General features: G+C 37.1%; 3 protein-coding genes across 3 annotated transcripts; 1 reads left to right on the top strand and 2 right to left on the bottom strand.

The window, feature by feature from the left end:
• Window positions 1-5,284: 5,284 nt before the first annotated feature.
• LOC108846021 (beta-glucuronosyltransferase GlcAT14B) lies at window positions 5,285-7,771 on the bottom strand. The gene is made up of 5 exons (XM_057005031.1): window positions 7,288-7,771; window positions 6,578-7,184; window positions 6,427-6,502; window positions 6,237-6,352; window positions 5,285-5,982 (listed from the first exon to the last, which is right to left on the bottom strand). Exons 2-5 carry the CDS (start codon window positions 7,179-7,181, stop codon window positions 5,474-5,476), a joined length of 1,305 nt encoding a protein of 434 aa, XP_056861011.1. The 5' UTR covers window positions 7,182-7,184; window positions 7,288-7,771; the 3' UTR covers window positions 5,285-5,473.
• A 10,889-nt stretch (window positions 7,772-18,660) lies between these two features.
• Window positions 18,661-19,377, top strand: LOC130509794 (secreted RxLR effector protein 161-like). Its single transcript, XM_057005988.1, has one exon. The coding sequence runs from the start codon at window positions 18,661-18,663 to the stop codon at window positions 19,375-19,377; it is 717 nt and encodes a 238-aa protein (XP_056861968.1).
• Window positions 19,378-22,542: 3,165 nt separating this feature from the next.
• LOC108844844 (protein PHLOEM PROTEIN 2-LIKE A8-like) lies at window positions 22,543-23,842 on the bottom strand. Its single transcript, XM_018618133.1, has 3 exons — window positions 23,546-23,842; window positions 22,961-23,139; window positions 22,543-22,813 (listed from the first exon to the last, which is right to left on the bottom strand). The coding sequence occupies exons 1-3, from the start codon at window positions 23,840-23,842 to the stop codon at window positions 22,543-22,545; spliced, it is 747 nt and encodes a 248-aa protein (XP_018473635.1).
• Window positions 23,843-27,654: the final 3,812 nt, after the last annotated feature.

Below are 27,654 nucleotides of genomic sequence, written 5' to 3' on the forward strand. Positions count from 1 at the left end.
AAAAAGACAGATGACGTGGGAAACGGGGGAAGCAGGGGAAGCAGGAGTGGGAAGGAAACAGGAACGGACGGGACCCCAGAAATTATTCCAGAAACGCAGGAACAAGGGTCTCTACAAGCGGAGGGAGAGCTTGATGAAGAGAATTTTGAGAAAATGATGGAGCAATATAAAGATTCTGAACCTGCATCGGATGAAGAAATGATTAACTTTGATGAGCTAGAAGAGATAGATGACCTTATGGAGGAGGAGCAAGAACTGGATCGCATCAGAGTTGAAAAAGAGAACTCAATACAGAATGAGTCACACCAAAAGAAGGGCCTGCTGGTCATGAGGGCTACAGAGGAGAAGAAGGCTGCTGAAAACTCTCTTAGAATGGAAACAGAGGTGAAACAGAGTACAAGAACCATGCCAAAAGAGACGACAAGGACAGTAGCTTCTGACACGGCAAACGCTGAAGCAGGAAGAAGGAAGAGGATCCCACGAAGTCCAGACCTAAAAGGTACTGCAGCTTCGAAAAAGCTGGCTATTCGCGGAAGATCGTCTCCAAAGAGCAAGACCTCGAGACAGCTTCGTCTTCCAGTAACTCGACATACGTCGAAAGTCCCTCGTAATGAGGTGTATCCCTCTGCCTCTAGGGGCGGAAAACTCAGTGTATCAGGTTCGGTGGGGTCCCAGAAACCACCCAGTAAGAATATATGAATGCAATCGCCTGGAACTGTCAAGGGGCCGGAGCCTACTTGACCAAGCAACACCTGCGAGAGTTGCTTAGATGCTTCAATCCTAGTTTTCTTTTTCTTTCTGAAACTAAAAATGTTTTTTCTTTTATGCAAGACTTACAATTTGAATTTGCTTACGATAGTTTATTTACCGTGGAACCCTCGGGTAAAAGCGGAGGTTTGGCTTTGTTTTATATGAACGACTCGGCTGCTAAGATCACTTACTCCAACGAGCGCATGATAGATGTGGAGGCGCAGATTGAAGGAAACAAAGTGTTCATTACCTTTGTCTATGGAGATCCGGTGGTAGCATACCGCGAAAACGTATGGGAAAGGCTTACAAGTATGGGTACAACGAGATCAGGGGCTTGGATGATGATAGGAGACTTTAATGAGATCACAAGCAATACAGAAAAGAAGGGAGGCCGTAAGAGAACTGAGACCTCGTTCATTCCCTTCAAGACTATGTTAGCAAACTGCGGAATGATAGAATTTCCCTATAAGGGCAATGCCATGTCGTGGGCTGGAAGGAGGAAAAAGGGACGTATCCAATGCCGGCTAGACCGGGCGGTTGGTAACGAAGACTGGCATGAAGCCTTTTCCCACACTAATGTGGAGTACCTTCTGAGATGGGGCTCTGATCATCGGCCAGTATTGGCTAGAATTCAGACACGAGAGTCCACACCAAAAAGAAATTTTAGATTCGACAGAAGGTGGTTTGGTAAGCAAGGATTTGGCGAGGCTGTTAGAGATGGCTGGGGACGCAGAACAGATGATCAGCGTGACCTGGTAGATAGAATATATCGGTGTAGGAAAGCGATCTCAGTCTGGAAGAGAAGAAACCCTTCAAATAATACCAAGCTGATCGAGAAGCTAAAGGAGAAGATAGATCAAGCACAAGATGATGATAACATCTCGGCGGAAGCAGAGCTTGAGCTTAAATGGCAGCTGTGTGCGGCATACAGGGAGGAAGAAATATACTGGAGACAGAAGAGTCGAGCCATTTGGTTAAAAGAAGGAGATCGAAATACAAAGTACTTCCACGCAAAGACTAAGCAAAGGCGAGCACGGAACAGAATCACAAAGCTCAAAAACTCGATGGGAATTTGGGTAGAGACCGAAGAGGGCATAGAACAAGTAGCCGTTGAGTACTTTATGGGTCTGTTTGAAACGTCTAACCCGGAAGACTTTGAAGAATGTATCCGGGGAGTTCCCGAGAAAGTTACAGGAGATATGAACGCGGCGCTTACAGCACCTGTCACCGAGACTGAGATTAGAGATGCGGTCTTCTCAATCAACCCAGATAAAGCGCCGGGCCCCGACGGTATGACAAGCCTATTTTATCAGAAATTTTGGAACCTTATTGGCGCGGATGTCACGAAAATGGTCAAGAGCTTCTTCGAGACAGGCGAAATGGATGAGAGAATAAACCAAACGAACATTTGCCTAATTCCAAAGACGGAGAGACCAGTCTCTATGACTGAATTTAGACCGATTAGCCTTTGTAATGTAAGCTACAAGATCATATCCAAGATCCTTTCGGGCCGGCTAAAGAAAATCCTACCAGAACTTATTTCAGAGACACAATCGGCCTTTGTGGCTCGACGGTTAATAACCGATAATATTCTTGTGGCGCAAGAAATGTTCCATGCACTCCGCACAAACAAGAGCTGTCAGTCTAAATTTATGGCGATCAAGACGGATATGAGCAAAGCTTATGACCGAGTGGAATGGGAATTCTTGAGAGCTCTGATGGAGAAGATGGGTTTTGACTATAAATGGATACATTTGATTATGAGCTGCGTTTCCTCAGTCTCCTACAAAGTACTGATCAATGGAGACGCTAAAGGCAGTATTATTCCTTCCCGGGGTCTCCGGCAGGGCGATCCTTTATCGCCATTTCTATTTATTCTCTGCACTGAAGTCCTTATATCGCAGATCCGCGAAGCAGAGAACTCGAAGAAGATCACGGGCTTGAAGATAGCTAGAGCATGCCCGGAGGTCTCCCATTTACTCTTCGCTGACGATAGCCTCTTCTTTTGTAAAGCAGAGCAAAGTCAGTGTCAAGAGTTGATGAGGATTATCGACGTCTATGGTTCCGCCTCAGGACAACAACTGAATAAAGCAAAGTCTTCAGTTATGTTCGGTTCTAAGGTCATAGCGTCCTCAAAACAATCCCTGAAAAGGGTAATTGGTATCACGAAAGAAGGAGGAATGGGCATGTATCTTGGGATGCCCGAGAAGATCTGTGGGTCGAAGAAACAAGTGTTTGCTTATGTCCAAGATCGTCTGAGTACGAGAGTTAACTCATGGGAAGGAAAGCTCTTATCGAAAGGTGGTAAAGAGGTTCAAATCAAATCGATTGCACAAGCTATACCAACTTATACGATGTCCTGCTACCTACTCCCGAAGGAAATTCATAAAAATCTGACGGGCGCGGTTTCGAGATTCTGGTGGTGCACTAAAGGAAATAACAGAGGACTCCATTGGGTGGCTTGGGACAAGATTTGTGTCCCACTAGAGGAAGGAGGACTGGGCTTCAGAGACTCTCGTGACTTCAACCTGGCGCTACTAGCGAAACAGGTGTGGAGACTACTAATCTATCCGGAGTCGCTTCTAGCAAGAGTGCTACGAGGGAGGTACTACAAACATTCCAACCCTTTAAACGTAGGGAAGGCTAATAATCCATCGTTTGGCTGGATTAGTCTTTGGACTGCCAGGTCCGTCCTTGAGGAAAATCTGGTCAGGACTATTGGAACAGGTGCAGAGACGAGGGTGTGGGAGGACTGCTGGATTCCCGAAGAACCAGCTAGACCGGCGAGCCCATTGGACGCAGATATAGACAGAGACTTACGGGTCCATCACTTGATTATCCACGAAACAAAGCTTTGGAACGAAGGTTTGATCAGAGAGTTTGTTTCACCAGAAGAAGCCGAGAAAATTATGGCTATTAAGCCAAGCAAACTGGGACGCAAAGATGGCTACATCTGGAAGCACACCAAGTCAGGAGCTTATACTGTGAGATCAGGGTATGAGGAGGTTAATAAAAAGAGGAAAGCTTTGGAGTTCCACTCGAGCATAGAACCGAGCACCACGGGCTTAAAGAAAGAAGTATGGAAACTTAAAACCTCTAGGAAGATCAAACATTTTCTCTGGCAAGCCCTATCAGGCTTTATAACATCGGCAAGCCGCCTATGCGATAGACACTGTGCAACTGATCGATCATGTACTCGCTGTGGCGCTGACGATGAGACGATTAACCATATCCTTTTCGAGTGTCCCCCGGCCCTACAGTGTTGGGCTTTGGCAGACATTCCGAACATTCCGGGCGTTTTCCCGTGTAAGGCATTATACACTAATATTGATCATCTCTTATGGAGGTCTGCAGAACAAGGTACACCGAAAGAAGTCCTGGAACCTTTTCCATGGATTATGTGGTACCTTTGGAAGAGTAGAAACAACTTCATCTTTAATGGAGTAGATACCCCTCCCTTGGATACGCTCCAATTGGCAATATCAGAAGCAAAGACCTGGAAAGTGGCGCAAGTTTCACAGGCCTTTGAGATGGAAGACTTCGGAGGAGAGGACACGGCGCAAGGAACTACAAGTTTGGCACCAGAACCTGAAAGAGGCATGTGCGACACGAGATGTCAGGTAGATGCATCGGTTTCGTGGTGTGGGAAGGAAATCGCAAGATATTGCTCGGACTGAAAAACAGCATCATGGCAGAGACACCTCTTCACGCGGAGGCGCAAGGGCTTATTTGGGCGATGATGACGCTGAGACAACGAGGCCACCGAGCAGTTCACTTCGAGACTGATTGTCTGCAACTCTTCAAACTGATTCAAAACCTGGATGAATGGCCATCAATGGTAAATGAAGTGGAAGAGATTATACTGAACTCAAAACTCTTTGATGTTTTTTCTATTTCGCATATCCCGCGTGGGATGAACCAAAGGGCCGACTGTCTTGCGAAAGCAGCTCGTGCCCGTGGTGATACCTTTATGTATGTTTGTTCTGAGACTCCTGGGTGGCTTGGTCATGTAGCAAGCCTATTGGAGTGAGTTTTTAATATATTTCTTTAGATGTCAAAAAAAAAAAAAAAAAAAAAAAAATCTATGTTGCTTTTTAATTTATCTCCTTTTTTTCATCTGTTTTGGCATTGTCTTTTTCGCATTTGGTGTAACAGTTTTTATCTATCTATATTCAAAAGAACAGAAACTCGAAAAAAAGTGAACCGAAAACCAAAGCCAGTGTTTCATGGGTTAATTACACTGATTTGTTTGGGATAACTGAGCTCCATGTTTTCACAGAACTAAAACGGTGATTAATAATTAGTGGAGACCACGTCCAAATCACAATGTCATAGTTACATTCGATCTACATCAGAACGTCTTCCTTGGTCTTTAAACCCTTGACTGGCTCTAAACACAGCTCACACAATATCTGTTTAGTAATTTACACATTTATTTCAAACCAGCTCATAAAAGGTTTCACTAGCTGTCAATCATCTAACCACCAATAATGGTCTATTGTCTCAAAAGAAACTTGCCATTTTCTTTGATCTCAAGAGGTACAACTTTACTTAAACCTTGATCAATTTGAGCTGAAACTTTGTAGCTTTCTACTGTTCTTGCTTTATATTAGAAATTTTTTAAGATACAATGATCGTTTTGTATAACGACACCTACGAATCTATTGAGTAAAACACCAAACAATGTACAGTTTTGAGTTTTGTTTATAATCATTACTTCTCATCATGAACACTGTTTACTTCTGAGTTCATCAGATAAAAGCGTCTGAACAAGCTCCTTTAACCTCTCAGCACCAGGTCCCGGTCTCAAAACCGAGTCCTCACCCCTAACAGAGCATGGATCAGAGCCGTTCTCCGAGCTCCCAACGCACCAAGCTCCTGAGGAGAACCTGTGAGTGCGTCCCAAGAGCTCCTTATCTATCTTATCTAACACAGGATCGTTCTTGTGGAACTTTCGAGCAAAGGGAGCTTTGCTTGTGACCATCTTGTCGAAATCCTTCATTGATAGAGAGTTCGGGTGTTGCTTTGGTGGATAGCCCCAAGAAATGTAGTGCAGGTCATGCCCTATAGCTGTGGTTTTAAACTCTTCAGTGTTGCATATGACTGTGTGGAAGTATCCTTCCGGTGAAGATACAAAGTTAGTGTAGTACATCAACATCGTCCTAGGGAAGTTATCCCATCCCAAGATTGAGTACTCAAGGAAAGACCGAGTTAAAACCACCCATGCTGAGCCTGCAAGATCAAAAGACAAGACATAATAAGGACACATGCTTATGTAATATTGTCAAACGGAGGCCGGTCCTGAGATTTTGAAGACTGTAGGCTGTTTAATAAAGATTTTAATAAACAATTTTTTTTTACAGATTTGGAGGCTAATGTCTATATAATTTACTTAAAAAAAATTTGGAGACTTTTGAGGCGAATGTTTCATTTGGTTTTGCCTAGGACCGGCCGCTGTGTGGAGATGGAAATGCTAAGTTACTAACCTGTGAACAGATTGAAAGAAGTGGGGATTGATCTGTGCTGTGTAGTCCAAGCTATTTCAGTTTTCTTTGATAGGTATAAGCCAGGATCAATAATGATTGATTTGGCCCTCTGGTTCCTGCATAAGAAGCAAATCTTTATATTACATGAATAATTAGTCAGTTAGTTGTCACTCTAGTGATTTCTACTTACAGTTTCCACCCGGTGAGCTTCATATTTTCAATGAAGTTCACATTCCGAGACAAGTTGGAGAAGACATACAACAAATCTGCAAGTTCAGTAATAAACAAGACTCACAACTTTGTAAACAAAGGATCTAGATGTCATTTGAGTTTTATCTAACCATCTTGTGTCATGAGAGGATAGTCAGAGGCACTAAGGTTGATGAACCAATCCCAATCCAAGCTCTCCTTAAGCAAAACCGCCACGGCTTGAAGCGTACAAGCGATCATTGTAGGGCCTTTATAAGTGACAAGATTAGACTGAGACATAACACGGACGTTCTCAACTTGTAGGAAAGTAGGATCACTCTTCACAGACATAGCAAGCTCCAACCTCTCCTTAGGTGGAGCTTCGAGGTCTAAATGGAGAACATACTGGTTTCTTGGATGATACACAGCTTGCAGAGTCCTCATCATCCTATGGCTATCTCCTTTAGTCCCCGAGATCAGATAAGCTAACCTAGGAAGAACCTCTGAAGAATTCGAACTCCGGTTTGCATTCAAAGACTTTCTCAAATGTGATTCGACAAAGTATTCTTCTGAGAGATTATGAAAAGGTAATAACGGTTCTTCTTCTTCCACATAAGTGGTCTCAAATCCAGCATATATTAAGAGAGTCACCGACAAGACCAAGCTTGCAAGAAACGGGAACATCCATTTCCTGTCTCTGAAAACCCTAAACCCTGAATGTCTGATCCAAACCACCTTCCTATACACTTTCTTCATTCCCTATTCAATAAACCCGATTCAGACAAGGGGACCAAAACTGTCTCTTTTGAAACCAAAGTCTTAATCTTTTGGAAAAATAAAGACAAGGGTTGATAGAACTTACCAGAAGTACACAAACCCAATAGAGATTCTGCTGGAGAGTTTTATCTCCAAAGCTCCCTCAATAGCTGATTAATAGAAGAAAGGTGATAAGAACACCAACAACCAATGCACCAACCGAACAATAAGAAAAGGGTTTTTAGTACTGTTGATTGCTTTTGGCATGGCAAGCGAGAGAAAAGCTTTGTTTAGTACTAAGCTGACTCAGATCTAATTTAACTAAATCGAGTTCAAGAAACCCAAACTATGCTTAAAGTTTAAGTCTTGCATCCTTTAATAAAAAACATAACAAGACAAAGACTGATGAAGCTGCAGATGAAAACTAGGGGAGAAGCTTCTTCTAACAGCTTTACAGGGAAGACATCAAAGCTTATTGTAAAGAGATGATCTTTTGTATTTTAGATTTGCAGCGGTCTGAAGAGGAGAATGAGTAACCGACGCGAAATAAAACTAGAGACAGAGAAACAAAGGGGTTTTTTTTTTAATCTATATTATTAAAACAGAAACATTACAACTTATTCTAGGTGGATTTTTAAGTTGGACCTTATATCTATATTATTAAATGCATCATCCATTTAGTTTTATATTAAACCTACCGTAGCATCTATATTATTAAACATACACTAACTATACAATTTCATAATAAACCTACTTCATTTATTAGACCAAAAATAAACCTACTTCATCTATCTATTAAACGTCCTATTATACATCTATCTATTAAACGTTCATTGGTACATAATTTAGTATATGATACTAGACGAGCCTGTGATGAGGATTGTTGAAGTTGAAGTTTATGTTATCTCTGAGATTCTTTAGGCAGTGATTAGATTCTTTTTTCCAACCATCATATGTAATCAGTATAGAGAACAAGATACATTGCATAGATAAGTTTTGATCACAAAAAAGATTGAAAGACTACATAGTATATATGCATTAAAGTCCTAACGTCGTAAACCCAAGGTCATATATCGTAAACCCAAGGCAATTAATTAGTGTCTATAACCCAAGGTCATATATACACAAAATCATTTTCAACCAGTCTACTAGACCAAACGAATAAAAATACAATATACATGCTACAATTTTAATGTTTCACCAATGTTCATCTCGGTTATTACCATGGTTAGTCATTTTTTTCATTTCAAACTTATCAAACACAATATTTCGATATGTATATGTCAGTTCATATATTTCTGTTCATAACAGAAACCTGTATTTTAACTTAGAAAAAAATATTCTATTAAAATCCCCTTCTCCAAGTTTGGGTGATTGTGCCTAATATCTCAGTCATCACTTGCTTGATTATGTATTTATCATAGATTTAGTATATCGGTTGTCAGTTCCTATATTTCTGTTAATTATTGATATCTACATCTATGTTTCCCATATTATGCATAGCAGAAACCTCTAATTTTTACTTAACAATAAAATATTTTATTTCAAATCCTTTCTCCAAGTTTGCGTGATCAGTTCCTATGATTGTGCCTAATATTTTGGTGAAACGTGATTTAGTATCTATTATAGATTAGGCAATATCCAGGTATTACATTCATTTCAATAAAATCGTTTATGGCAAACCTTTTTCTCCAAGTCGTTTCAATAATGCATAATATCTCAGTGACCTTATAACGTGATTTGGTATTTATTACAAATATTGGTGTTTAAATTAAGTTGGTGTTTATGAATTAAGTTGGTCCTGATTATGTTTCTAATACAAATATAAAAACATAGTTTTATATATTACATAGTATAGTAATATTTGTATAGTTTTATATTTATAACTTTGTCCTGAAAACAAACCAAACTTAAATATAATATATATCTGAAAATGTTTTGAACCATCACAGAAAATATATTAGACGTCAATATAATAAAATTCACTGAGGAATTATGTAATAATTATTTTCAATCATTTAACTTCATAATATACAAAAACAACCAAAACACAAGTTTATAGCAAATTCTACAGTGACGATAAAAAAACACAATCCGCTTTTGCAAAAGAATAAAAACTGCCCGGTCTAAAAAAATCAAAACACAAGTTTTATAGCAAAGTTTACTTGACAATAAAAAAGCATAATCTGCATTTGTAAAAGAATAAAAACCCGCCCGACCGGGCGGGTCATGATCTAGTTAAGATTAAAGGGTTTCTAATTTCTTTAGTGAGAGATAACTTAAATTGTTGGCAAAACCAATCTGATTATAATGTTTTTTTCTTTATGGGATTAGCTTAATTAATGTTGACTACGACCTCGTAAAAGTCTACGTTTTGAAACTGAAGTTCTCTCACACCGGCACGCGCGGTATGGTCGAGAAGGCGCGTGACCGATGTTCATTTGACCAAAGCAGCTTACAGCGCGTGTTATACACAGTGGGTATTTTTCCCCAAAAAAAAAAGTTTTCAGTCTTTCATCATGGCAAGTATTGAAACTGAATCAATCTGAAGAGAATTCTTCCTTGACCAACAAGTCACTAAAATATCACTTACATTTATCAAAATTTATATGTGAGAGAGAAAGATTTTAGTGAAAACAGAAACTTGATGATCCAGCTCAGGTTCTGCTTCACTTGAAAAAGTTTGTTGATGAATTATATCAATGATGGGTAAGCCAAAGTGTTGTCCTTGTTGAACCAATGATGGTCCCAATACTACATATTGTTGGACGTCCCAAATTAGACGAGATGGTCTTGGCCGCCGTCCACTTGATGATCTCAGAGTAGGATTAGGCCTGAAATGCCACGTCTGATTAGCCTAGGTCTCCTGTTACGATAATGTGTTGCTGAACGAAATTGGTCTCAGTTGGAACAGTGGGCTGGTTAGCCAATGGGGGCTGCTGGTACATGTTCTGATGTCTCCATGGTGCATAGTTTTCATGTAAAGATGCAGGTTGATATGGCCTTATAATTTGAAGTCTCCAAGCTGCAGCGTTAGGATCCGACCCAGATGCATACATGTGATCTCTTACGAACCATTCTGGTTGCTCTGTGGTCATCATCATTGGAAAATGTTTCTGCTGCGTACCACCACGTAATTCAATAGGAGGCATCATAACTTGAGATATTTGAGGAGCGAGAGAGACGACGGTTCTGATCAACTGAAAACGATGTTGAGCCACGGTTCACGATTTGGCCACTCCTAGGAATCTGATTACTCACACGAGACTAAGGTTAACATAAACTATTAACGGCGGAACAAAGAAACATTGAAAAAAAACAGAGACAGTAGGCAATAAACCTGTTCTTCAAGAGGCATTTGAGCGGTAGAACTATTTGGTGGAAAATAAAAAAGAAGAACTATTTGAAGGAACATGAAGACGGTTCTGATCACGTGTAGACGATCTTAAGCCATGTTTGATCACTCCTTTGCATCTGATTAATCCTTGGAACATTAGTACCAACATTGATGGCGGAACAAGAAACAGAGCAAAACAGAGGCAATATGCCTAAACTCTAATCACTAGTTGTTCTTGATCATCACAAAGTTTAGGAGTTATCATGATCAACTCTTCTTGCGGATTATTATTCTCAGCTTCTTCGTTGGACTCTATTTCTTCTATATTGAGATTAAGAAGAGAATATTTTGGATCAAAAACAAGAAAGCTCTCGATAGCTTCTTGTCTGTGTTCATCTTCCTCTCTTCGCATTTCTTCTTATTTTTTTGACGGTTTTGGCACTGCAGGATCAGCCTCCTCTGTTTGCACTTCTTCTTCTTCTTTGACGGGTTTATCAGAAAGATAGAAAGAAGAACGAGTGAATAAGGAAAGTGAAAGAAACTTATAAAGGCGCGAGGATTTAACAGAATAATGAGTCTTTCTTCAACAGTCAAGAAATGTTGGTTTGGTTAGATCCTTGTAACCGAATGAGATCTGCTTGGTTTAGTCAAACCCGGTTTAATAAACCTGCTTAATTAGAAAGTGCAATTAATTACTCTAAAATTGTTGTTTTGAAATTTTATTTGTTTCACAAAGATTGTAATTTTTTATGTTTCCAATGTATTTTTCCATTCCCTCCGTTTCAGAAAAATGAATGTTTCTAGATTTTTTTTTTGTTTCAAAAAGATGTTTTTTATATTTTTCAATGTATTTTTTGTCAATTAATAATAAAAAATTGTGTGTTTTAAAAAAGTTAGTTGCATTTCTTGAAATTTTATTAGTTTAAAAACATAGAAAAATAAAAATTACAAAAAACTATGCATTAATAATTAAGTTTTAATGTGTTTTCTTAATAAATGTGAAAATCTTAAAATATGAATTATTTAAAAACAGAAGGAATGAGTACTTTCTTTCTCCATTTTGGCCATATTAATTAAGGCAAATGTTAATTTTGAATTTATAACTTTATTTTTAAATTTGCGAAAATTTCATAAAGAAAGTAATTTAGATGAAAATGACATTATTGCAAACACATTCTAAAGGATATAAAACACAAGTAATAACAAGTTCTATGAGATCAATTTACATGACAATGTTTCTTCTTCATCATAAATGAGAGAAGATCTTTTTTTTTCCATTCTCTCTAACAAAATTTTCTGCTCGCGACAATTTCTACCATTATCTTCTTCTCTTGGAACCAATTTTTTTTTCTTGCTTTGTTTATTGATCTTTGATTTATCGTTTTCTTTTGCATCTAAATCTTTTCACACTTTCATGTTCATCTTCTTGCACTTTCTTACTTTTAAATCTCATTTCTCATCATCCATGGATCATTGCGGCTGATTAGGCTTAGTATACATGGATCTGCGCACAATCGGTGATTCCAAGTTACAATGCATATTAGAAAAACCATCTCTACATGCTTAAGAGGATTTGGGTATATTTTGTACACTTTGATTCCTTCATCCCATCCCAAATCATTAATATTGGGTGTATATCACCAAATTGACTTTCTCTTCCACTCGACAATGAATCATACTTTTAGATCTCACTTTCTCTCATCAATGGAAGGCAAGATTCTCAACGGAGGTATTGGTATCTTTTGTAGAACTGATAGAAAGTATAGAGGAAAGAGTGCTTTTGGCTTCTTGCGGTTGATTAAGGTATTGTTTCGTTTGTTTTTTGGATTCTAAATACAAAAATGGTTTGATTCCACTAAATCCTTTCTTTCTCGGTTATATCATGGATTAAACTTATATTTTTACCTACAAACAACCACGAGCTTCCTTCATTTTGAGAAGTTTCTTAAAATATGCAAACTACATAAAGACATTTAAGATGAGACCAATGGGTTGATCTTCGCCAGAGCCCAATCTTCACAAGTATTGGATCATTCAGATTGGTTCTCTATTTACTACTACGTAAGAATTCTTAAGGGAAATTGACATCAATAACCATAAAAAATAATTATAATTAGTAGGGGTGGGCATTTCGGTTTAGTTTCGGGTTCGGTTTGGGTTCGGTTTGGTTTGGGTAATTTGGGTTTTATAAAACTCAAACCAATTAAAACCAAAGTAGCTTTGGTTTGGGTTCGGTTTGGGTTTAATTCGGTTCGGTTTATTTCGGTTTGGTTTAGATTTAGTTCGGTTTACATTATTATGGTCTAGTTTGGTTCGATGTAGTTCGGGTTAATTATAAATATGAAGGCATCCGTTTTATAATTTTATTAAAAAATAATCAATTCATAAACGATAGAGTGAGAATATAAAAACTTATGGTATATGATTTTATATATAATAGTATTATTTGAATTGTATTTATAATTTTTTTTAAAGATATGAAAGTTATGAAAAAATGAAAAACAAAACTTTAACTAAAATTTACAATATGTTAATACATATATATATATATATTGGATTATCGGTTTGGTTCGGTTTGGTTCGATTTAATACATATATATATATATATATATATATATATATATATTTTACTATATATATATATTGGATTATCGGTTTGGTTCGGTTTGGTTCGATTTAAACCCAAACCAATCCAAACCGTTCGGGTTGAGTAAAACATAAACCAATTGGGTTACATAAAGAGCACGGTTGGTTTGGTTCGGTTTAACTTCGGTTTGGTTGGTTCGGTTCGGTTCGGTTTGGGTTTTTTGCCCATCCCTAATAATTAGGGAAATGATCATAACAAAGTATTGACTATACATATGATATATTCTGTCTTAATTGCTTTTTTACTCTTCAAACCACACACACCACATATTCATCCTCTCTCTTTCTATTTATTCATTTTCTCAATCTCTGATCAATCTAATTATTGCTTCTCCTAAATCAACTCCATTTATAAAATCATCACCACCAATACCATTTTCTTTCACCATTTTCGCCATCATTTTTTTCCACCACCATCACCACTAATCATCTGTTTACCACTTTAAGTGAACTAGAGTGATGTTTCAGTCTTTCTGATATATCATAGATTTGACCCGATTTTAGCCATGATATATAGGAGTTTTATGATAGATTTATTATTTTTGGAGTCTAGATAGCATATTTACAGGTTCAAGAGTGAATGGAGAGAAGGTGGTGATTTTGGAACATTTTGGATCACTTTAGAGATTTCACCCGAAATGACCATATCGACCACTCGAGGTCAACACGGAGAGAAACATATTGATCGATGCACACTCAGTGACATCGATCGATGGGGAGCACGCAGAAGACCAATTTGGTCGTAGCCGACTTGAAGCCCAAGACTCTGTCTAATTACCGAAATATCTCTGACGAGTTTTAACCTAATATTTATACCTTGTTTAAGTGTTTGAAGCAAGAGAGCCGTTTTTGTGAGTTGAGAGAGTTTTACAAAGTTGTGAGAAAGAGAGTTACTATTGAGAGTTTCTCGTACTTCACTACTTTCTATTCATCTATATATTCTATGCAATTTTATTTAATGATTATGATGTTTTGTTTAGCTATGTCTGAATAAACACCTTGTTAGGATTAAGGTTCAAATAGGTTTTGAGGGATTAACCCCAAATATGAATACTTGAGTTGTGATATTCATCTTTGAAAATTGTTCTTAATGCTTGTTTGAGATTAGCTAACATATACTTGAACAGTAGGATTTATCCTCTGATCTATCTTCTCTGAGCTAGGACTTGCTAGAAACAAACGACAACTGATTTAGCAAACTCCTAGTGAACTGTTATCAACCCGCGCATAAAGCTTACTAGAGGCGCATCGATTGATTCTCCTATAGAGACATCGATCGATTCGACGCAAAGCTATGTCGATCGATATGTCCGACATGACATCGATCGATACTTTCCTGATTATGATTTGCACGTGTAGTGAATCATTGAATCTAGTAATAGATAATCCAGAAAACGAAAGTGGTATCGGTTATTGTTACTGTTGGGTTATTTAATATCATTCAAGCATCTCATATAAGCATTCATATCATTATAATCCTGATAACCTGAATAGAAACCATAAGTCTAACACCTTCATCATAACTGTTAAACCCCAAATCATTCAATTGAGCAATTGTCTTGTTCACCGCTTTAAGTTTACTTGCAATTTGTTGTCTTTGAATTCTTCAACCTAGCTTAGTCATAATAAAATCTAGTGTGTGCCCCAGCTCCATATGGATTCGATCTCTAAGTACTATAACTTGACCTCTTTTGATGAGAATAAAGTTGCTCTACGGTAATTAGAGTACGTATCAATTTCATCGAAGCAAGTTAAAACTGAATCCATCTAAAGTTATTCAAATGAGAACTCTTCCTTGACCAACAAGTCACTAATATATCACTTACACTCAGTTGCGGAACCTGGAACCACATGGAATAAAATAAGGATTCATATGAAATAAGGAAAAGATCGAAAAAACAAGGAACAAGAGAGAAATGTGTTTGATAGATTAAATCACAGTGATTTGATTAGTGATTTATTAATGTTTTTACAGAAGAAGAGTCTGAGCTTCGAATTCTATAGAACGGAAGCAAAACTGTTGCAGTAAGCTTGAACTAGCTTGGAGATCAAGCTTATCCTAGTCTACCGAGAAATGAGGACTAGGAGTTATCTAGAGAATTTTAGGAGTTATCTAAATCTAAAAATAAGATTGGGAGTTATCTATATCTTGTATAAAAGAGTTGCAGGCTTGTTGCAACCAAGAACATGAGTTTACTCATTTTGTGAAACAGAGAGCTTAAGGTTTGAGAGGATATTTCCTTAAGATTAATAAGAGAGCAATTCTTGTTATAAACCGTTTACAATCGTTAGACTCACAAACTATATTTGGTATCAGAGCTGTAGGTTTGATCAAATCGACATCATGGGAGATCTAGTTGTGTCGAAACCAAAAGACAGCGTAGGAACCAAAGTAAGCTGTCCCATGCTTACGGAGGTTAACTACAACGTCTGGGCGATTCGGATCAAGATTTTGTTGAAGGTACACAAAGTCTGGGATGCGGTAGAGAAGCAATCTGATGATGGAGACAAGAAGGATTTGGCCAAAGCCTTAATCTTCGGAGCCATACCAGAAACACTTGTACTACAACTAGGCGAGTTGGAGTCTTCAAAGGAGGTGTGGGATGCAATAAAGTCACGGTACGTAGGGGCTGAGAGAGTCCGTGAAGCGAGACTACAAACTCTGATGAGCGAGTTTGAGAGATTGAAGATGAAGGATAGTGAAACCATAGACGATTTTGTTGGGAAACTAACAGAGATTCGATCAAAGTCATCTGTTCTGGGAGAAACTATGGAAGAGACTAAGCTTGTTAAGAAGTTTTTAACTAGTCTTCCTAGAAAGAAATTCGTCCATATGGTTGCATCACTGGAGCAAGTTCTCGACCTCAAGACAACGAGCTTCGAAGACATCATTGGTCGCTTAAAGGCGTTTGAAGAAAGAGTGAAGGAAGAAGAAGAAGAGACGCAGGAGACACAAAGCAAGCTCATGTATGCAAGCAATGAGCCTCACTCTTCCTCAAACTCTTACAGTCGTGATCACAATAACTATTACAGAGGTCGTGGTCGTGGAGGACGCTACAACAACCGTGGCAGAGGACGAGGCAGGTTCAATGAGCGTCCTCAGGAGACTACTGATGTGTCAAAGATACAATGCTTCCGGTGTGATAAGTACGGTCACTATGCTTCTACATGTCCAGACCGGTTATTGTAGTTGCAAGAAGTCACTGAGACCAAAGATGAGAATACAGAGGAAGCAGAGGAGTTGATGATGCATGAGGCTGTGTTACTTAACGAGAAAAACGTCCATCCTAAAGACTTTGAAACCTACACTGACAATGTGTGGTACTTAGATAACGGGGCAAGCAATCATATGACCGAAAATCTCAAGTACTTTAAACACATTGATGAATCTGTCACAGGGAAAGTGAGGTTTGGTGATGACTCCAGAATCGATATCAGAGGGAAGGGCTCTGTTTTGTTCTGCAACGATGATGGAGGAAAGAAAATCTTGGCTGAGGTTTACTACATTCCAGACTTGAGGAGCAACATTATTAGCCTTGGACAAGCTACAGAGGCCGGATGTGATGTGAGAATGAAAGGTGAGTATCTCACATTGAGAGATCAGAATGGAAATCTGATAGCAAAAGCTAAGAGATCGAGGAACCGGCTGTACAAAGTAGCCATTGATGTGATCAGTGAGAAGTGCTTGCAGCTTCAGACGTCGAGTGAGTCAGCAAGGTGGCACGATAGACTGGACACATAGGCAGAGAATCAATGAGAACTATGATCAACAAGAAACTGGTGGTAGGAATTCCAAAGTTCACCATTGATAAGGATACTTGCTCAAGTTGCTTGCGTGGGAAACAAGCAAGGCATTCGTTTCCACAAGCAACTACTTTCAGAGCCAAGAGAACACTGGAGCTTATTCACGGAGATCTCTGTGGCCCAATATCACCCATCACCCCATCGAAGAAGAGGTATATATTTGTGCTTATTGACGATTATTTTCGTTACATGTGGTCAATACTACTTAGTGAGAAAGGGGAGGCGTTTGAGAAATTTAAGAAGTTCAAAGCCACTGTTGAGAGAGAAAGAGGAGTTTCTATTGGGATGCTTAGGACTGATAGAGGAGGAGAATTTGTTTCAAACGAGTTCCAGTCCTATTGTGAATCAAATGGCATTACTAGACAGCTTACAGCTCCCTATTCCCCTCAGCAAAATGGCGTTGTGGAGCGACGGAACCGAACTCTCCTAAACATGACCAGAAGTATACTGAAACATATGAGTCTACCTAACTACTTGTGGGGTGAGGCGATAAGACATGCAACTTATATCATTAACAGAGTAACCACACGAGTACTATTGCTTCGTACGGGAAGGAAGCCAAATCTTGATCACATACGCGTGTTTGGGTGCGTCTCTCATGTTAAGGTTGATACTCATCGACTGAAGAAACTGGATGATTGATCAAGAGTACTGGTGCATCTCGGTACGGAACCTGGATCTAAGGCCTATAGACTACTTGATCCGGTGAACAAAAAGGTGGTAGTAAGCAGAGATGTAGTATTTGAGGAAGGCAAGAGTTGGGATTGGAAAAACTGTGAAAAGAATGCAACTACAGAAACGTTTCAGGTTGAGTTTGGAGAGTATGGTAATCATGGGATCGTGGAGACAGACATCACAGAGATGAAACCTGAAGCAGTAAGTTCAGTCGAGACTGAACTTGCAGAGCATTTTGACACAGAGGAAGATGATACTGAAAACGATGGCTTAAGACGATCACAGAGGGAAACTAGAAGGCCAAGCTACTTGGATGATTACATTCTCCTTGCGGAGATTGAAGGGGAGCTATTACTACAGAGTGTTAATGATGAACCTTGGAACTTTGAAGAGGCAAAAGAGCAGAAAGTATGGAGAGATGCTTGTGACGATGAGATAAGTTCAATAGTCAAGAACAAGACATGGGACTTGGTGGATCTTCCAGCTGGAGCTAAGGCAATTGGTCTCAAGTGGATCTTTAAGATCAAACGCAACTCTGATGGAAGCATCAACAAGTATAAAGCGAGATTAGTTGCAAAAGGCTACATCCAGCGACACGGAGTTGACTTTGAGGAGGTGTTTGCACCAGTTGCACACATTGAAACAGTTCGGTTCATACTATCACTAGCGGCGTCAAAGGGTTGGGAAGTGCATCACCTAGATGTGAAGACGTCATTCCTCCACGGCGATTTTAAAGAAGAAGTGTATGTGTCGCAGCCTGATGGTTTTGTGATTAAAGGACATGAGAGCAAAGTGTAAAAGTTGAACAAGGCACTCTACGGCTTACGACAGGCTCCAAGAGCTTGGAACGAGAAGTTAAACTCAGTACTTGGCAAGTTAAACTTTGTGAGATGCTCTAAGGAACCTACACTGTATCGTCGACAGGAGGGAGAACAACTTCTGTTAGTAACTGTATATGTCGACGATCTCCTCATTACATGAACAAGCTTGAGTCTGATTGCAGTCTTTAAGGAAGAGATGTCTGGGCGCTTTGAGATGAGTGATTTGGGTAAGCTGACGTATTATTTGGGGATTGAAGTACGTCAGCGTGATGAAGGGATTACTCTGAGACAAGAGCGATACACAAAGAAGATATTAGAAGAAACTAGGATGCAAGACTGCAACCCGGTTCATGTGCTGATGGATCCAAGTCTCAAGATGTCAAAGGCTAGTGATGAGGAAAGAGTTGATGAAAAGGAGTACAAAAGAAACATAGGGTGTCTCAGATACCTACTTCACACCAGACCAGATATCTCATACTCAGTCGGTGTGTTAAGTAGGTACATGGCTGAGCCAAGGACCTCACATGCGGCTGCTATGAAGCAAGTTCTTCGTTACTTGCAGGGTACACCATCTTATGGACTAATGTTTAAGAGAGGAGCGAATGCGAAGCTGACTGGTTACAGTGATGCAAGTCACAATGTAGATGAGGACGACGGAAGAAGCACCACTGGACACGTCTTCTACTTCTTTGACTCACCCATCACTTGGTGTTCACAGAAGCAGGAAACGGTTGCTCTATCATCTTGCGAGGCAGAGTTCATGGCAGGAACAGAGGCAGCAAAGCAAGCTATCTGGCTTCAGGATCTCTTTAGTGAGATAGTTGGTAAACAAGGTGAAAGAGTGGTGATTTACATTGATAACAAGTCGGCTATAGCTCTCAGCAGGAATCCAGGTGTTTCATGGACGGAGTAAGCACATTCACCGGAGGTATCACTTCATAAGGGAGTGTGTGGACAACAACTTGATCGAGGTTCATCATGTAGCAGGAAGTCAGCAACGAGCAGACATCTTAACGAAGCCACTAGCGAGAACCAGGTTCAAGGAAATGAGGAGTATACTTGGAGTTGAAGACTTATCAATAAATGGGTTCAAGCTTAAGAGGGAGAGTGTTAGAGTAAGCTTGAACTAGCTTGGAGATCAAGCTTATCCTAGTCTACCGAGAAATGAGGACTAGGAGTTATCTAGAGAAGTTTTAGGAGTTATCTAAATCTAAAAATAAGATTAGGAGTTGTCTATATCTTGTATAAAAGAGTTGCAGGCTTGTTGCAACCAAGAACGTGAGTTTACTCATTTTGTGAAACAGAGAGCTTAAGGTTTGAGAGGATATTCCCTTAAGATTAATAAGAGAGCAATTCTTGTTATAAACCGTTTACAATCGTTAGACTCACAAACTATAAAAACAGTCAGCCATTTTTATAAAACAGATGAAATTGTCAGTTATAAAATAATAACTAGATTTTGATCCGCGCTTCAAAAGCGCAGGTTTTGTCTCGGTTGATAACAATATTTGATTGACCCGATAAACCCCATTAAAATCTGATAGTACTTTAAAAAAATGATTCAAACTTTTGAATGAAGCTTTATAGTATGTGAGATTAACACTTTTAAAATAAATAAAAAATCTTGTTTAACTTGGATATTCTAAACCTATTGAAGTATCCCGATTATCCGCAATGTGGTGTTCAATCCACAAAAAAATCTTCTCTCCGGATATTTATATCAAACCATGTATCCTTTTTATGTAATATACACAATTTATATATTTTAATATTTTCTATGATTATGTTTAAATTTGTGTATAAAATTTATCTTTGAAATGAAATATAATTTTAGAGATTTCATATAATTTGACCCGCATCATGAATCTCTTTATCAACCAGTTTATTTATCATGTTTTAGTTAATTGTTAAAAGATTAATTTTTCAAAGAAAAATACATTAGTTTATAATTATGGTATAACCTAACTACGTAAGATATGATGTTACACGTACCAATAAGTTGATACAATTTTTTTTAAGTTGAAACAATTCAAAATATTTTTCTTAGGTAAATCTCTCAAAAAATCTATTGTAATAAATTGTATTTATGGTCGATATAAATATATATATATATATATATATTTGATGTTGGTAGGATAAATTTAAATGTCTACTAACATTAAAATGTTTTGCGTGAACCATATCAACATAATATCATATTTAATTTTGGAGGTTAATTGTAAAAGGATATATAATTGTTTTAAATTTAATTTTAGGTCAAGTTAAATTGAAATCGCTTAAATAATATGGTTGCTAGATAATTGAGTGATAATGTTATATGGTTAACATATGTTTTCTAAAAGATAAAATTGAATATTTTTAAGTTGTTAGAAGAGATAAAAAACTGTTTTTTAAATATAAAATATTTTTTCTTATGAAAACCTCAACATGATACAAAATCAATTCGGTAGATTAATTGTAGAAAACTAATATTCACAAAAATATACGTTTTGAATATATTTATATATTATATTTCTACTTTAAATAAGAACTTATTTGGAAGTATTTAATTATTTATGAGAGCTAATAATTATATTCTCTAATATTTCATAAACCTGATAATATATAGATTTATTAAGTTTCAAAAATTATACTCAGATTACATAGAATCTATATAGGCTATAGGTGTTTATGGTATATTGGGTTTGGTTTTTATTTAAAAACTTAATGAAAATGGTAGGATTAGTTTGATTCCTTTTGACTCCGACTTTTAGGAAAGTTCCCATGATTTGTTTCTTTTAATTTTGGTAACAAATAATGATACTAATTAATATCTCACGCATATTATCAGAGGAAGGAACAAAAGTCGGATGATTATATGGTATGGACTAATATGTTGTTACAAAAATATAGGAGAAGACAAAAAAATGAAAGGGTCCAAAACAACTTGCATAAGTCGATTTTTCAAAACTGCTTCCATTTTAATAGTATAGAAAGCGGGTTGGTTCCTCTGTCGTCGCCGGATAGCTCTTGGCGAGGTACTTTTGTCACTCGACTGAAAGGAGAGGAGACCTTAGGATAAGTTGCTAAAACAAAGGGGAGCAGAGGATCGACCCGTTCATCTATTGTAATAAATTGTATTTATGGTCGATATAAATATATATATATATATATTTTTTTTGATGTTGGTAGGATATATTTAAATGTCTACTAACATTAAAATGTTTTGCGTGAACCATATCAACATAATATCATATTTAATTTTGGAGGTTAATTGTAAAAGGATATATAATTGTTTTAAATTTAATTTTAGGTCAAGTTAAATTGAAATCGCTTAAATAATATGGTTGCTAGATAATTGAGTGATAATGTTATATGGTTAACATATGTTTTCTAAAAGATAAAATTGAATATTTTAAGTTGTTAGAAGAGATAAAAAACTGTTTTTTAAATATAAAATATTTTTCTTATGAAAACCTGATACAAAATCAATTCGGTAGATTAATTGTAGAAAACTAATATTCACAAAATATATGTTTTGAATATATTTATATATTATATTTCTACTTTAAATAAGAACTTATTTGGAAGTATTTAATTATTTATGAGAGCTAATAATTATATTCTCTAATATTTCATAAACCTGATAATATATAGATTTATTAAGTTTCAAAAATTATACTCAGATTCCATAGAATCTATATAGGCTATAGGTGTTTATGGTATATTGGGTTTGGTTTTTATTTAAAAACTTAATGAAAATGGTAGGATTAGTTTGATTCCTTTTGACTCCGACTTTTAGAAAAGTTCCCATGATTTGTTTCTTTTAATTTTGGTAACAACTAATGATACTAATTAATATCTCACGCATATTATCAGAGGAAGGAACAAAAGTCGGATGATTATATGGTATGGACTAATATGTTATTACAAAAATATAGGAGAAGACAAAAAAATGAAAGGGTCCAAAACAACTTGCATAAGTCGACTTTTCAAAACTGCTTCCATTTTAATAATATAGATATTTTCAAATTTGTAATATTATAATTATCCAATATCGAGAAAAAGAAAAATAATTTGGTAAGTTTCACATTGGCGTTTAGTGTTTACATATATCTAAAAATGGGCTAAACAACTTAACTAATGCAGTAAACAGGCCCAATGGCCTATCTTCTTCATCCACGATCCTACCCTTCTCGTGCAAAAGGTCACTATTTGTTGAGAGATCCACTTGACCTTGACCCTGACCCGATTCTAGAAAGTTCATAAACTGGCCTCCTCCTGAAAATGGAATGACCACAGAATTTCCATGTTGTTGTAGCATACTCTCGACCTCCTTAACGATTATCGTGACAAATGTACTCTCGTTACTGCAAAAAAAGAAAAAGAAAATGTTCAGACATTACTTGGTACTGAAGCTAACCAGTAACCGCGACATCCTTTATAGATCTGGACCTCATGATAAATACAATATAACCGAAACATATTTTAGCTTTTAGGGTTGAAAGAACGTTGACCTTTTCTTGTCAAAGGTCAAACCAATTTTGCAAGAAACAGATGCCAATGCTTCCTTCCATCTCTCGGTTCTCTGTTTATCACACCGATATTCCCACTCTCGATCCCTGAACTGATCGCCGAATGCTCCCCTTAGTTGTTTCACGGTAACTGGTTCCACTTTGAAAAATATGGGAATGACCTATATAATACAAGAAATGAGTATGAATCTGTGATGCGTCACCAAATGGTTCAGTAATCAAACCGAGTTAACAAACCAAACTCAAAGTCCATGGTTTGATTGACTCAATGTTTTAGTTGTTATTTTCTTTGTTTCAGCAAATAATCTAGACGTGGTTTGCTTCCTAAACTTTAGGATCAAGCAATTCATGTCTCACCTTCTATTTCACGTTTAAACTTTGCTTCCTTGTTTGTAGGAACTACTAGTTCCAATATGCTTCTATATAAATGAAAAAACCAAAAAGAAAAGGCAGAGAAATTTGTCTGAAAGTTACTTGTGTTATAAGTTATATTTTGCAAGTGTTTTTGATCAACGATTATAACAGAAATAAAATAAACCGGAAAGTAATCTTTACAGACAAAAGCACCTTGAGTAGTCCTTGATCTGCACGTTCCTTGATCTTCACGAGCTCGTCTAAGCACCATATTGATTCCGTGTACCTCCGGGAGAATATCACCAAAGCGATGGTCGACTCTTCGATCCTCACGAAGAGATTGGTTAGGTCTTCACCTTTCCTCTCGAACATGTCTATGAAAACGTTGATCCCATGTCTCTGGAGAGCTTCCACGAGATGGCTTACGAAACCGAAACGCAGCTCCTCTCCACGGAAATTGACAAACACCAGATGCTTCGTCCGCGGAAGTAGGCGGCTACTGGCTTCCATTGTATAATGAAGTAAGGCGAGAGGCGTAAACAACTGGTGCTGTGTAAACACAAAACTGAACCCAAACGTGTACAATCTGTTTGGACAGAGAAAGTGGTCTGAGTTAGAAATAGTTTAAATTGATCGATGGTGCCAATATCATATATAAAATAATAATAAAAAACAAGTTCAAATCCAAAACCGTCAATGGCCCTTGGAACAAATGATCTAGTGGTCGAGATTTGACTGAAGCTTACATGGATATGTTTGATAGAGACATCGAAAAGGGCTGCATTTATTCTAACATCTACAATGTCAAGTTCAGTCCTTAGACCAATCATCTTATGGTCGAGAGTGTTTTCTCGAAGACAAAAACTTTTCAAACATACATTAATGTATACTTTTGTCAACGGGACGACAAGTCGTTGTTGTTTTTTTTGACAAATATATAAAGCTAACAATTTCGGTTTTTCAGGTGAATTTTCCGGCCAAACCTGTGGTTGTCGTCACTGTATTAATAGCGCTTTGTAAATCTTGCAATGAGTACTATAATCTAGTATATTCATATGTCAAACAAAAATCTTAACTGAATGAGAAATGAAGTGATGAAGATGGTAATTTGGTGTTAAGAAAACACTGCAGTTTTGGCACAATAAAAAAATTGGACCAAGTTGAGTTTAACTGAATCTTGAGGAATAAGTTTTTGTAACTCAACTTCCCACCCATCTAATTCTAAAGCTATTTAAAAGAGAACTCTTCCTTGACCAACAAGCAACTAAGATATATCACTTACACTTATCAAAGTCTCTGTGTAAGAGAGCGATTTAATTACTGAAAACAAGAAACTTGATGATGAATCATGTCAAGAATAGTTTTTATTACTATGGTTTAGGCTTAAGGCTGCTGATGATCTTGACCTTGGTGAAAAGATGATCCAGCGGTGATCTCCCATGCGCATAGCCTTTCAGCTTGAGGTTGCTGCCTTTTCTTAATGATCCAGCTCAGGTTTGGTTCACTTGGCCGTCCACTTGATGATCTCAGAGCAGTATTAGGCCTGAAATGTCACCTCTGATTAGCCACGGTTCACAGTTTTGTCACTCCTATAGGAATCTGATTAAGACTTACTTATCAGTGACGACACTACTGCTGATTGAACATTGATGGCAGAACAAAAAAACAGAGGCAGTACGCATAGACCTGTTCTTCAAGAGGCATTTGAGCGGTAGAACGATTTGGAGGAACAAGGAGACGCTTCTGATCACGTGCAGACGATGTTAACCCATGTTCAATCGTATGATCACTCCTTTGCATCTGATTAAGCCTTGGAACATTAGTACCAACATTGATGGTGGAATAATAAACAGAGCAAAACAGAGACAATAGTAGGCCAAAACCTGTTCTACAAGACGACGGTTTTGATCACTTGAAAACGTTGTTGAGGCACGTTACGTCGTTTAGTTACTTCTTTGCATCTGATCAGGAGTCGGATCATTAGTATCAAGACTGGAAAACGTGATCTAACAGCGATGGCGGAACAAGAAACAGAGGAAAACAGAGACAACAGGCCTAAACTCTAATGACTAGTTGTTCTTGATCATCACAAAGTTTGAGAGTTACCGTGATCGACTCTTCTTGCGGATTGTGATTCTCAGCTTGAGATTAAGAAGGGAATAGTATGGATCTTTAGGAAAGTGAAAGAAACTTATAAAGGCGCGAGGATTAAACAGAATAATGGGTCTTTCATCAAGCGTAAAGAATGAAATGTTGGCTGCTTATAGCATGATCTTATTGGTTTGGTTAAACCCGGTTTACTAAATCTACTTAATTAGAAAGTACAATTAATTAGTTTAGATGAAAATGTCATTTTACAAGCACAGTACACAGCTTCAAGAATATACAAACACATAATAACAAGTTCTATGAATTTTCTAAGGAATCAACGTCCCAGTTTTTAAAGTAAATGTAACACTTACAATCCCTTTTGGTTTGGTATGGTTTAGTTCGGTTTATTAGACCTCTATTAATAAGTAGCAAGTGTAGAATGTTTAGATGAATATGTTACATAAATAAGAGTTGTATGGTTCATATCTAGTAAGTGTACAATGTTTCACACCCATAATGCAACACAAAGCAATTACTATGAGCTCAACATTGATCAATTTACTCGAAAAGAGTTTTTTTGTTGGCTGAAGAATCATCTTAAATCTTCTTCATATATGAGAGAGGATTTTTATTTTAGTTCTCTCTCTAAAAACATCCTATGCTCGTGAAGACTCCTACCATCGTCTTCTTCTCCATGTACTAATTTCTTTTGATTTTTTTCTTGTGTTGTTCGTTGATCCTAGATCAATCGTTTTCTTTTGCATCTAAATCTGATCACATTGTCATGTTCACCTTCTTACACTTCCCTACCTTTAAATCTCGCTTTCTCATCATCCATAGATCATCATGGATGATTAGACTCCGCGTACACGGATCTGGGCACAATCGATGATTCCAAGTTACAATGCATAATAGAAAACAAATATCTAATGCTTAAGAGGAGTTGAGTAAATTTTGTACACTTCAGTTTATTCATCCCATATCAAATCGTAATCTATATCACCAAATAGAATTTTGTGTATGTATATATACTTTATAGTACCAATGGACAACCATGTAGCATTCAGAAGCACTAGGCACCAGAGTGGTGACATGATGGGAACTCTCGAAACACTGATACATTATGATCTAACTTTAGCCGAAGGTATTGTTTCTTTTGCTTCTTGGATTTTAAATACCCAAATGGTTTGATTCCACCAAATCCTTTCTTTTTCAGTTATTTCATGTGTTAGACCATTATGTTGACCTACAAAAATAAAACCGACGAGATGACATGAGCCAAGAGTCTTCATAAGTACTTGAACAGTCAAATTGGTTCTATTTACCACTAGAAATGGACTTGCTATAAGAACTTAGGGAGAGTGATGTAAGGCTCGGATGAGAAAAGGTATTTGTGGGAATATCAAAGATCCAATCAAATATTACCTAATCAGATGATGATCTCCATATGTGAATATTTGAAGCATGTATCTTTGCATGTTTCAAAACCTAAGATTCTCTGACGATAAAAAAAAACAAAAAAATTATTTGTTTCGACAACTTTTTTATTTTAATGTCTTGCGTCGAAGCAGAATAAAACCCAAATAAGATAGCCGACTATGATTTTAAAGTAGTAATTAGATTTTGACCTGTGCTACTTTTTAAAGACCAAATTATGACTGATCATGATTTTTAATTGTGTTTACAGTGTCTTACTATATTGATTTTAGATATTTAGGCAACAAAATGATATGCATTGTTTTACTAATTGGACCAATTTGTTGGAATGGTTCAACCGTGACTCCTTTGTTTAGTCAGGTACATGTTGTTCCTAAAACAATATTGTGTTGATCAAATAAAATTGGCCAAAACCGATATAATTGTTAGAACTGATGATTCAATTTTATTGAAAAACTCGGTCACAAATTCAGTTATATTTGAATGATATTTCCTATAGTGGTAGTACATCAAATATAGTTTCTTGTTCTTGAGTGTCATTGATTTGGATATAGTGATATATAATACGAAGAAGAACATTTTTGCCTAAAAGTGTTAAAAATTTTTTTAATGAAGATGTAAGATGAAAATGGAGGAAGAATCGTGGATAGATGGATAGTGGTTATAGAAAGAAAACAAATTATTAACTATTATTTAGTTTTTGAATATTTTAATACTAAAAGTTGTAGAAATTGTAAATTACATATATAACTATATGTTCAAATGATACTACCATATATATACATAAATATTTA

The sequence above is a fragment of the Raphanus sativus genome, chromosome 3, assembly GCF_000801105.2.
Source record: "Raphanus sativus cultivar WK10039 chromosome 3, ASM80110v3, whole genome shotgun sequence".
Taxonomy (NCBI): domain Eukaryota; kingdom Viridiplantae; phylum Streptophyta; class Magnoliopsida; order Brassicales; family Brassicaceae; genus Raphanus; species Raphanus sativus.

Bases quoted from the DNA above. Each gene is read 5' to 3' on its own strand.
- LOC108846021 (XM_057005031.1), bottom strand. From the start codon at position 7,181: ATGAAGAAAGTGTATAGGAAGGTGGTTTGGATCAGACATTCAGGGTTT. The intron at 6,503-6,577 runs GTTAGATAAAAC...CTGAACTTGCAG, and splicing joins TCCTCTCATGACACAAGATG to ATTTGTTGTATGTCTTCTCC. The intron at 6,353-6,426 runs GTAAGTAGAAAT...CTTCTTATGCAG, and splicing joins AAGCTCACCGGGTGGAAACT to GAACCAGAGGGCCAAATCAA.
- LOC130509794 (XM_057005988.1), top strand. From the start codon at position 18,661: ATGTCTGGGCGCTTTGAGATGAGTGATTTGGGTAAGCTGACGTATTAT.
- LOC108844844 (XM_018618133.1), bottom strand. From the start codon at position 23,842: ATGGAAGCCAGTAGCCGCCTACTTCCGCGGACGAAGCATCTGGTGTTT. The intron at 23,140-23,545 runs GTGCTTTTGTCT...TGTATTATATAG, and splicing joins CAGATCAAGGACTACTCAAG to GTCATTCCCATATTTTTCAA. The intron at 22,814-22,960 runs GTCAACGTTCTT...CTTTTTTTGCAG, and splicing joins TTGACCTTTGACAAGAAAAG to TAACGAGAGTACATTTGTCA.